This window comes from Gavialis gangeticus, unplaced genomic scaffold (genome assembly GCF_001723915.1).
Source record: "Gavialis gangeticus isolate Ggan-Ray unplaced genomic scaffold, GavGan_comp1, whole genome shotgun sequence".
NCBI classification, from domain to species: domain Eukaryota; kingdom Metazoa; phylum Chordata; order Crocodylia; family Gavialidae; genus Gavialis; species Gavialis gangeticus.
The window spans coordinates 37787424-37798594 of record NW_017729033.1 but is presented as its reverse complement, the minus strand read 5'-3'; the positions used below and the strand labels follow the sequence as shown (position 1 = coordinate 37798594).

At 39.8% G+C, this 11171-nt stretch overlaps 1 protein-coding gene across 1 annotated transcript in view; it reads left to right on the top strand.

The window, feature by feature from the left end:
• The window catches only part of TAPT1 (transmembrane anterior posterior transformation 1), a 74173-nt gene that overhangs the window by 28572 nt on the left and 34430 nt on the right, over positions 1-11171 (top strand). The window contains exons 4-7 of the mRNA XM_019526318.1: positions 1957-2119; positions 8837-8972; positions 10768-10865; positions 11123-11138. Coding sequence (XP_019381863.1) covers positions 1957-2119; positions 8837-8972; positions 10768-10865; positions 11123-11138 — 413 coding nt within the window. The remainder of the gene's footprint in view (positions 1-1956; positions 2120-8836; positions 8973-10767; positions 10866-11122; positions 11139-11171) is intronic.

Here is an 11171-nt window from a genome sequence, read left to right as displayed (position 1 = left end):
TTGACTAATGGTCAGACTCCTAGGAGCTCACAGGCTACTTCAATACAAGATGTAACAGGTGAGGGACAATAGTGGAGGGGAAAGAAAGGATAGTAACAGAAATGGAAACCATGAGTTTGAATAAGCTGATATGCATTGCTGAGAAATTTACTAGGTTGTTAATCTGTCGGTAAATAATAGCAGACTGTGTGTGCTTTTATAAATGCCTTATTTAAAAAAAGACCCATTTCTGAGTTTGTCACACTGTACACTTTTTGTTTTTCAGTTTAACTTGTGAATATTCTGAGACATATAACAGTCTTTAACAAATCCAAATGAGCTATAATATTATCCAATTTTAAGTCTGGTGTAGACATGACATGAGAACAGAGAGGAGCCTCATAATTTAACTGGTTTGTCATTCCTTAACCTTTGTAGGAATATACCAGATTTGCTTAGTTTTGTTAACAAAAGCAGCTGCAACTCTTTCCCTTAATGTATTCAAAGTCAGACATGCAAATTCAAAGGGGGAGTGTTTGTTTGCACTGTGTAATTGAGTATAATAAGGTACTGGTTCATTCTAGTTGGGTTTTTTTTAAATGTATCAATCATAGTTTTTCTGTTATTTTGGCACAGAATGACTTATCTATGCATGAATATGGATTTTACTAATTGGTTTCTCTCTTCCTGGTATTTTCATTACTTCCAGTTAAACACTAAAGTGAGTATACAAAGGCTGGTATATGCTTGGAAATCTACCAGAATAGTTCTTCCAGAATAATTATGCCTGAAAAAGGCCCTTACTGGACTGGAATCAAGAGTGCCTTTTCTGATTTCAGTTTAATTCATTTGGAAAAGGGCATGTTATTTTAAACTTCTTTAATGTAGACAAAACCTGACTCTTCGTTACAGTATTGTCTGTTAGCTCCAGCTCTGTTCCAAAACCATTTTTAAATCAGTGCAGAAAAATCAACCTCAAGAAAATTTATTTTATCCTTCAAATCAATTTTAGCTTTTTTTTTTTTTTTAAACTTGAGAAATGGAATGCAAATCCCTCAAGTTTTCCTGACTTATTAAAAATAGGCTTATTTAATTTTAGGGCAGCAATTATTCCTAAATATAGTTGGCACTATATATTCCAAAATATATTCCTAATTCCTAAATATATTTGGCACCCTAATGCATAACTTATAGCTCAGTTTGTAAAAATTCTTAAATCTTTTTAGTACCCAATTGGTGTTAAATAGTTACTGTAAGGTACCGACTAAAGTACTTACTACATTCCAGTTTCTTAACTTCTTCATGCTGAACACAAAGTTTCTGTGGCTTGAGCTCCAGGGAAATTGGTGTATATTGTATAGCTTTAGTTTGTACAGTTAGACTGAATGGTTGATACTTGTAAGCTAGAAGATGGCAAGAAGTTGCTGTGTTCTGTATGTATGAGCTACATATATCCAGGAGCAGCAGCAGCCTCAGGACTCTTGAGTTTTGTGTGCATTTGAGACTGCTGTAGAATCCTAATACCAAAAGAAGCGATGAAATTAGGTAGGTACAATAGGAGTAAGATTTGCTCCATTCTCCCAGCATCTGCTTCATAGTGCAGTCTGAAAGCTGTTTCATTTCCTTTTCATATAGTCAAACAAGAATGGCTACTTCTATAATGGAAGAGATCAAATTAACATGTGGAGTGGTCTAGAATAAAAGGCTAAGTAAAAGCAAATGTGGCTAGATTCTTACCTTAATGTCTTAGTGCCTTGACAGCTGTGAGAGAAAAGAGCTCTTGCAAGCCTATGATCTATAATTTTGTATAATTATTCCCGGTACACTTTTTGGCTTTTAAGGCCAGCAGTAAGCCGAATTTTTAAACAATACATATTCTTAGCCAACTGTCTGTGTCAGTGCCTATCAGTTTAATGGCTTTTGTATTTTGTGGCTGTATAACGTATGGTAGAATTGATTTTGTACTTTATATTTCAGTGATAGGCGTTTGCTGCAGCCTGCTCAGGTATGTGACATTTTCAAAGGAGTTATATTGGTCATCTGCTACTTCATGATGCACTATGTTGACTACTCTATGATGTACCATCTGATAAGAGGACAGTCTGTCATAAAGCTATACATCATCTACAACATGCTAGAGGTAAGGGCGTTTTTATCAAAAGTAAATGTCAAACCATGTTTCCTCTGGGTTTTCTAGTATTAGTCTGCTTTTTGTATTTGAGTCTGGTACATTTCTTTAATGAAATCGGTGTAAAAAAATTAGTATACACCTAGAAGTTTAATAAGTTGTTCAAGATATTTTCATATGTATATCTTTTAATTGCTGCTTCCATTAAAATAGCACAAATATCTTAATATACAGTTTGTTTTCTGTAGAAAGTTCAGTTAATTGAGTTAAATTGAGAGAGCTCATTTTAAAATAATTCCTTTCCTGAAATCTTAACTGCCAGTCAGAATGTGATAGTTGGGAGGGGGGGAAATCCAGAAAGGAGCTGTAAAGAGACATTTTGCTTAAATAGCAGTAAAGGGTCTTTGGAAGAGTAGAGAAATTCATAGGAAAAAAACAGAAAAGTAGGCTGAAAGGGATCTCGGGTCATCCTCTAGTCCAGTGGTCTCCAAACTTTTGATCATGCACCCCTATCAGTAAAAAAAAATTTTGAGCATGCACCCCCAGTATCTGAGTGAGGGCACCACTGTCAACCCCTCCACGTTGTAGAACTCCCAGTCTTCCCTCAGGATACCTTGCGTACCATACGTGACACGTGACTGTCTGACGTACGGATCGAGTGAGGGCGCCAGTGCATAAATAGAAGTTCTAATATTTTCTTCCCGCACCCCAATGGATCATCTTGCACATCCCCTGGGGTGTGCGTACCCCACTTTGGAGACCACTGCTCTAGTCTACCCTCTCCTCGTGGCAGGATTATCCCTATTTAAACTATCCTAGACAAGTGTCTGTCTAATGTGTTCTTAAATTCAGGAACAGCCCTCTTGCACAAGTACCAGATACAATACCCAAAATACAAAAACACCTGAACTTGCCACAGATAAAGAAAAGGAGTGAGGGCACTGTCAATGTTTTGCCACTGCAAGAACAGGAAGTAGTTGTTAAAAATGTACTCGAAGTCCTTCTTTTATTAGATCACTAAATAGCTGGAAAAATTGTTCTTTGCAAGATTTTAAGTACAAATGCACTTTTTCAAGAACAACAAACTCTCCCTGTGCCTGGAGAAAGGTGTTTGTACCCTAAAGCTTGCAAAGAACAATTTTTTTCCAACTAGTTACTTGGTCTAATAAAAGAGATGGTCCAAAAAAGAGATGGGCAGATGAGAATAGGATGGAAATCAATATAGACAAGTGCAGGGTACTGCATCTAGGGAGAAGAAACCAGCAGCATACCTGTAGGTTGGAGAGCACCCTTCTCATTGGCACAGAGGTGGAAAGGGATCTTGGAGTCATTGTTGACTCCAGGATGAACATGAGCCACCAATGCAAGGAAGCTGTCAGTAAGGCTATCCGCACGTTGTCATGCATCCACAGATGCATCACAAGCGGGTCCAGGGAGATGATCTTCCCCCTCTATGCATCATTGGTTAGCCTGCAGTTGGAGTACTGCATCCAGTTTTGGGTGCCGCACTTCAAGAGAGATGTGGCTAGTGTTGAGAGGGTCTAAAGGAGGTCCACTTGCATGATCAGGGAGCAGCAGGGCAGGCCATATGAAGAGAGACTAGAGGGCCTGAATCTATTCAGCCTCTATAAGAGAAGGCTGAGGGGGTGGTATCTGGTGGCCATCTTCAAATTCACCAGGGGGGATCAGCAGAGAATAGGAGATGTCTTGTTTCCCTGGGCATCACACGGGCTAACTAGGAATAATGGCCGCAAGTTGATAAGAGAGCAGGTTCAGGCTAGACATCAGGAGGAATTACTTTACAGTTAGGGTGGCTAGGACCTGGAATCAGCTTCCAAGGGAAGTGGTGCTCGCTCCTACCTTTGGGGTCTTTAAGAGGAGGCTGGATAGACACCTGACTGGGGTCATATGACTGCAGCATCTGTTCCTGCCCAAGGCAGGGGTTGGACTTGATGATCTGTTTAGGTCCCTTCTGACCCTAGCTACTATGATACTATATCACATTTCCCCAAAGAGCCTTGTCTGCCTCTGTCCTTAGACCAACACAGCTACAACCAACAACCCTCAAGAGGTCCAGGAAGAAAACCATGTGCCCAGCTACACAGGAAGATAAAACCCCCCAGTCAATGCCAATTTGATGGGGTGGGGGTTAAAATTCCTTCTGAAATCCTGATATGGGGATTGGTTTGACTCTGAGAGGCGTTAAGCCTTCCCCCCCACACTGCTGCCTGCCCCAGCCAGCGATATCTGGATTCCAGCAGGAGCATTGGCAGACCGCAGTCAAAATCCTCAGCCTTGGCTGCAACCGGCACTCAATGTTTTTGAGCAAGGTGCACGGAAGAGAAAGAAAAAACTGACATCTGTAGTAACAGGAGGGGGGAAAAAATCTTGCTTGGCCTTGTGGGAACTAGTTGCATGGGATAAACAACCTTCACTTTGCACTGCAACCTGGGAACCAAAACATACACCTGAACTAGAGAGCCAGAACTCCCTTTTCTGTCATTCTGTCTCCTCACTAATTTTATCCCAACTCCTTTAATCTTTTATAATGAAGCCAGGTTACTGCAGTGCTTTTGTTTGTGTGTTAAGGAGGAGAGCTATGAATATTTTACCATAGGTTAGGCTCTTTTGGGTAGGCTATGGTTTGTCTACAATATGGAGATTTTTGATTCTAAACGCTAGTTATTCTCTCATGTTGTTTAAAAACATGGAATATGAGGATCACACCTTATGACCATACTAAGTTAATGCACTTCCTGAAATGTGTTACATATGAGCCACTTCCAGAAAGTTTCATAGTTTCTAGGGTCGGAAGGGACCTGAGAAGATCATCTAGTCCGACCCCCTGCCATGGCAGGAAAGAGTAGTGGGGTCAAATGACCCCAGCAAGGTGTTCATCTAACATATGTAATGGTGAAGGCTTAGTTTTTTGCATCTGATTTATTTTTTAATACATTTTCCAGTGAACTGAGAAATCAGATTGCTGAATTAAGATGGCAAGATCTTGTGCATTTTAAAGATCTAGGACAAGGGTTTCCAACCTATATCCCATGGGCCAGATGTGGTATGTGGAGCCCCATAATCCAGTCCCTGCTCTCTGCCCCTTTGACCCACATGCTGTGCCAGATGGCCCCACACCACGAAGCACTTGCTGGGGCCAACGTCCTGGACTGGCCTTGTGCCATTCATCAAGCCCCAGGGCCTGATGAGTTTGACCCCTGGTTTAGGGGTTATTCGTTCCTATGCTATTTTTAAACTATGATGATAAGGATGATTATCACATAATGAGTAATGCTTAATGCCATACAGCTTAATGGTACTCAGAATAGCCCTTCTGTCTGTAACCATTTCCAAGTGCTGAGCAAATTCAGTAAGGAATTTTTCTAGTAGTCTTAAAGAATCTACAAAATTTATCTCGGTGGATTAAAAGGCATGTGAATCACTGGGGGAAGCATTTGAGATTTGCCTTCATCCAGGACCAAGCAGAACCAATGACCATTTTGTAACTGAATATTGCAGAGCAAGGAAGGTGTCTGCTGCCTGGAATTCTCTGTTCAGCTTTTTGGACAAAAAATGCAAGTCTCATACTACTCGTAACCACTGTCAAAAATATTTTTGATATCAGTGCAGCGGGATCGAGCTAAAATCCATTTGATTTGCTTGATCTGTCACAAAAGCTTTAGTGTCTAGTAGCAGAGCAGAGTACTTCTTGCAGCACCTTTTGCACATCATCACATCCATAATGTCAGCAGAAAACAATGCTTCAGTCCTATAAAATACAGTTGCTTTCAGGACATCTAAACACTTGTACCACTGTAGTCTGGTTAATGATGCCTTCCAGACTATAGTCAATTCGGTATTTTTCAGTTTAAAAAAATGAAATAACTAGCCTCACAAGTACATCCTAATTGTTTAATTTCAAACTTGGAAGTTGGAGTGTTTAATATGGAAAAATGATTAAACTGACAAAGATGTTTACAATGTCTTGATGTTTTCGGCTATCTCTGAGGCAGAGAAAAATGGATATGCTAGAAATGCAAAAACTTTCCTTTTGTGTGCTGAATGCCCCAAATAACTATGCTGAGGGGCGCATTCAGCACCATTGGCTTAAAATGACACTCTTCTTTTTTTAGATTCAGACCCACCGGCTCCTGCTCCTTAGGAACACCCAGCGTGTGTTATGCTGGTGACACCTCACTCACCACGGAACTCTGCTGGAGCCTGGAGCCGGCATATAGGGGTCAGGTAAGTCGACTTGAGAAAACAGCCAACAATATTGCGTGGTGTTTTTAATTGTTCCAATCTCATAGCACTTAAACTCATTTTAAAATAACCAAAAAAAAAAAAAGCTTTTTAAAATCCCCGCAATATTGTGGAGAAAACCAAACTTACCTGACTCTCTAAGCATTATATAATGGGTGCACGTCACCAGGCATGGTAGGGTATCACTGAGCAGGAGCCAATGGGTGTTGACTATCTTCAGTTTGACAAATGAATAGCCGAAAACAATGCCATTGTAAATATGCTTTTCAAGTACTACTCTTCTTAATATAAAGTTTAGAAGTTATAATAGGGAAATGGTAAAATTTCCTATAATGCTGTAAAAGCGGCTGATGGTGTGCTAAATGCTATTCTTAGGCAGCATACTTGGGCATTCAGTATTTAACTTTCCTATTTCTGTTGTTTTTGTCAATTATGTACCTTTTAAAGATTTTATAATTGAGTGGATGTTGGCTTGAGTGAGTTTTGCTTAATTTCATCGTTTCTGTTTGAAGTTGCTCTTCAATAACTTCAAAATTTAGACCCTTTAACTAGCAGCAAGTAAAATGTAGCACTGATGACATAGTAACTGTTGTGAAGCAGAAAGCTTTTTAATTAATGTGAAATGGTACGGTATTTGCTCGTATCTTCTATTCTACTCCAATATCCATTGCATAGTGCTTTTGTGTCTAACTTAATTTACAAAATAAGCATTAAAGGGAAAGGTAATTACTACAGTTTAATAAGTGATGCTAATAGTTTTATCATATGCATCTCTTTACTTTGGTCAGATTCATGAGTAAGAGAAAATTCATCAAGAATTCAGGGTTCCATTGCTGTTCCTCTGAACGTCCTCTTGCTGGGCAAGATATTTAATTATGCAGTTCTGAGAATTACATACCATATTTACCAGAATACAAGAAAACTTTGAATTTAAGACAACACTTTCCTAACCATCTGTTTTAATATTCCATGTATATAATTAGTGGAAGTGCCCTTCTCTTTTCCTTCCTCCACTGCTGTGGCAGGGAAAGCAGCAGTGGGGGTGGTAAGGGGCCAGATCCCTTATCCTTGATCCCCCCCCTGCTGCTTGCCCTTCTATGCCTGTGCCTGCTCGCTGCCCTCTGCTGCCTGCCAGACTCCCTTTACCGTGTGCTGTAGCTCTGATCCTCTGGCACAGTTAGCTGCAGCAGTGGATCCAACCCAGGCCCAGCTCAGCCCCGCCAGAGAGAAGCTTTGTCAGCTCCTAGCCTAGGTCAAGTCTGGCCTGGAGGGATCTGACCTGGAATGGAAGGTAAGAGGGAGCAGAGGGTGGGGGGAGGGAGCAGGCACAGGGGGGCAGGAGGTGGGGGAGGGAAGGCTGCAGGTTCCTTTCCACACCACCACTCTGTGGTCTCCCCCTTGCTCCCCCCACCCCACTGCGTGCCCTCTTCCCTGTCAGATGAGCCATTCCAGCCCAGGATAGGCAGCAGCTCAGCTCTGGTTTCAGCCGTGAGCCCAGGGCCAAAGTTGGAGCTGAGCAACTGCCTTCCCCTGGCTGGTACTCAAATCCAAGATGAGGTTTCACCCCACCCCCCATGCTGATTTGGGGATAAGGGGAAACCTTATCTTGGATTTGAGTACATAGGGCATATAGTCCCACTGACTCTTTTGCTGCTGTATTGAATTTACAGACAGTCAGAATTTGCTAACCACTGCTATTTTATGTTCCTTTCAGCATTATCAGTTTCTTGATTTCTGCCTCATTGCGTATATATTTTGGATTACATTTTCTCAGATATTTGTAGTTTTCCAAATCAGTTCTCATTTTCTACACTTGTTTCTAATCTGCCTAGGTCAGTGTGTCATTTTCCTTTCTGGGTTTTTTGTTTGTTGTTTTGTGGGTTTGGGGTTTTTTTGTTTCTGTCAATTAGATGTTTTCTGGTGAATTTAATTTTAATTTGTGTTCCTTTTTCAAGATCTTTAGCAATGGTGTTAAACAGAACCAAACCAAACACTAATCTTTGCAGCACCCTATTAGATACTTCCTCCTTTCTTCCAGTTTGCTATTTATCATGACCTTTTGCTTTTAAATCGTTTGGGGTATAAAAGGTGATGCATGCCGATATACTTTGCTTCATGAAAGACTAAAGTTTGAATCTCAATTTGATGTACTTTTACATAGGCTGTCATAGCTGAGCATGCTATCCAGGGTCCAGGATTTCACGTCCAGGTCCTGCTGAGATAGTGGTAGTTGACTTGGGAGGAAAGAACACCGTTAGTTATATGATACCCACAACTGCAATAGAGACTTGGGAAATGTTTTTAGCGGAAATAGAATCATAGAGTCAAAATGAGGAGAGGAGATGAGCTATGAAAAATAAATTTTGAAGACTGTTTTGTGAGTTGGACATTAATTATGGCAGTGTATGCAAATAAATTTGCCAGAACAAATATTATTTAGAAATATTAAAAGTTCTCTGTCTTTAGGTGGCTGATCGTCTGTTTTCCTCCTTTGGACAAGATATTTTGGATGCTCTTTACTGGACGGCTACAGAACCTAAGGAGAGAAAAAGAGCTCATATAGGTGTGATTCCTCACTTCTTCATGGCAGTGCTGTATGTCTGTATCCTTTCAAGTTACAAAATATTCACAATATATATTCAAGTTGATTACTTTAAAGCACAACTACTATATATTTCAAGATGTCAGTTTTCTTAAAATTATGTATTAACACTGTAAAAAAAAAACAAAAACAAAAAACCATTTCCAGTGTTTCATATTTTAACGGCTGACTGAAAAGCTTTTAGCCTGTCAGAATATAAATTCAGGGTTGTAGTATTCATAAATAAAATCTACCTGTGCTGCCTTTACACATCCCGCATATCGTGTCTTTGATCATGACCTTAGGACCCAAACCAGACTTCTCATCTACCAGGCTGTTGTTATCCTGACCCTGTTGTATGGGTGTGGAGCCTGGACAACATACTGGAAACCTCTGAAAGCCTGGCTGATGGTAACATTCCAGTGTCTTTAGAAAATCCTCCATATTGGAAGGACAGAAGAACAAATGCCAGCATTCTGGCCCAAGCAGACACCACCAGAAGCCATGTTTTATACAGTACCAGTTCTGTTGGACAGGACATCATAAGGATGCCTGTCAGCCAGTTCCTGAAACAGGTCCTATATTCCAACTCGCCAATAAACACAGCTCTAGGGGTGGACAAAAGAAGAGATTCAAGGACACCTTGAAGGCCAATCTGAAGAAATGTGATATTAACATCAGTGCCTGGGAGACTAGTCTAGTATAGTTTTGGAATTTCACCTTTAAGTTATTTAGTTGCTCATTTTTCTGAAACCTCATGCCAGCTGGGAAAAGGCAGTACTTCATTACTTGGCTGTTAAAAGAGTCTTAAAATTTATTTTATTTTTTTTTACTTGTACAGAACAGATCCCTTCAGGTAATTTTCCTAGATTATTTGCATGTCTCTTCCTCTTACAGATTCTGAATTGGTTCTTGAGCTGTATTGAATGCTTATGGTCTTTCTGATACTCTTGACTTCTAAAAATATGAATGTTTCTTCATAATTAAACTAGGGTCCAAGGCAGTTTCCCTTTTAAAAATATCCCCATTGTTAGGATAGCAAAGTGGGGCTCTACTCCTGCTTTCAGTGTACAATACAGGCATCTGCTTTTGTTGAGTCATGTGTTTGGGCAGTACTGTGGTCAGTTCTACAGCAAGGCTCTGAGCATCCACCCACCTATTACTTGATATGCAGGTTAGAAGGTTCCCACAATGGAAAATACCTAGGGACAAGTACACAAAGAATTATTTGAGATATTGTGCCTGCATATTTCCCTGTGTCCTGCTTCTTTCTCTGCTTTCATTCCTATGTCATATTTACATTGATGCCTGTGACAAAGAATGAACTGAAGTAGTGATGGGTCTTGCACTTCCCTCAGTGTGCCTTGGTGTGGTGTGTGTGAGGGTGTTCAGGGATACCTGTGTAGACCATACATACGCAGCAGTTGGCAGAACCTTTGATCTTTGGCAGATGGAGCTTATGCATGTCCTGTAATGGACTGTACACAGGGACAGCATATTTCAAAGACCCTCCATTTGATAAGTAACTCTTTTTCTGTCTCTAGCAAGAATACTGCCCCTAATAGTTTAATATTGATTGGGAAAGGATGCAAAAACTAGGACCTAGAGTAATGGTCCTAGAATTACTAGGTACTCACAACAGTGAATGACAGTAATCTCTCTCTTCTCTCAAATAATTCTTCCTTTAACAGGAAACCTTGATGTAGTCCACGACAAGTGAAGCAGAATATTTTTGACATTTGGGGTAATACTGGTATTTCTTAATTACAGAAGTGCACTTTTCAAATGTCATTTACCTTAACATTGTTGTCTTCAGTCTTGCATGCCATTCTTATAATGGTGCAAGCAACTACCCTTAATGTAGCTTTCAACTCCCACAACAAGTCACTGCTTACTATCATGATGTCTAATAATGTAAGTAAATGGAGTAAATTGAATATGTACTTCAGACAAATATTCAAATGTTGAATAACTGTAATAGATGACAGTTTAGTGTTATTGTTCCATGGAAATTAATGTTTATAGAGTAGACTAACTTCACTTATATATCCTAAATAACCCAAGACACAGAATGTATAAAGACTTGATTGGCTTTTTTAATTAAAAAAGTATATATTAAATATCAATTCCATATATGTAAAGAAAATAACTGTTGGTATTTAAAATTACAGTTTGTTGAAATAAAAGGAAGTGTTTTCAAGAAATTTGAGAAGAACAATC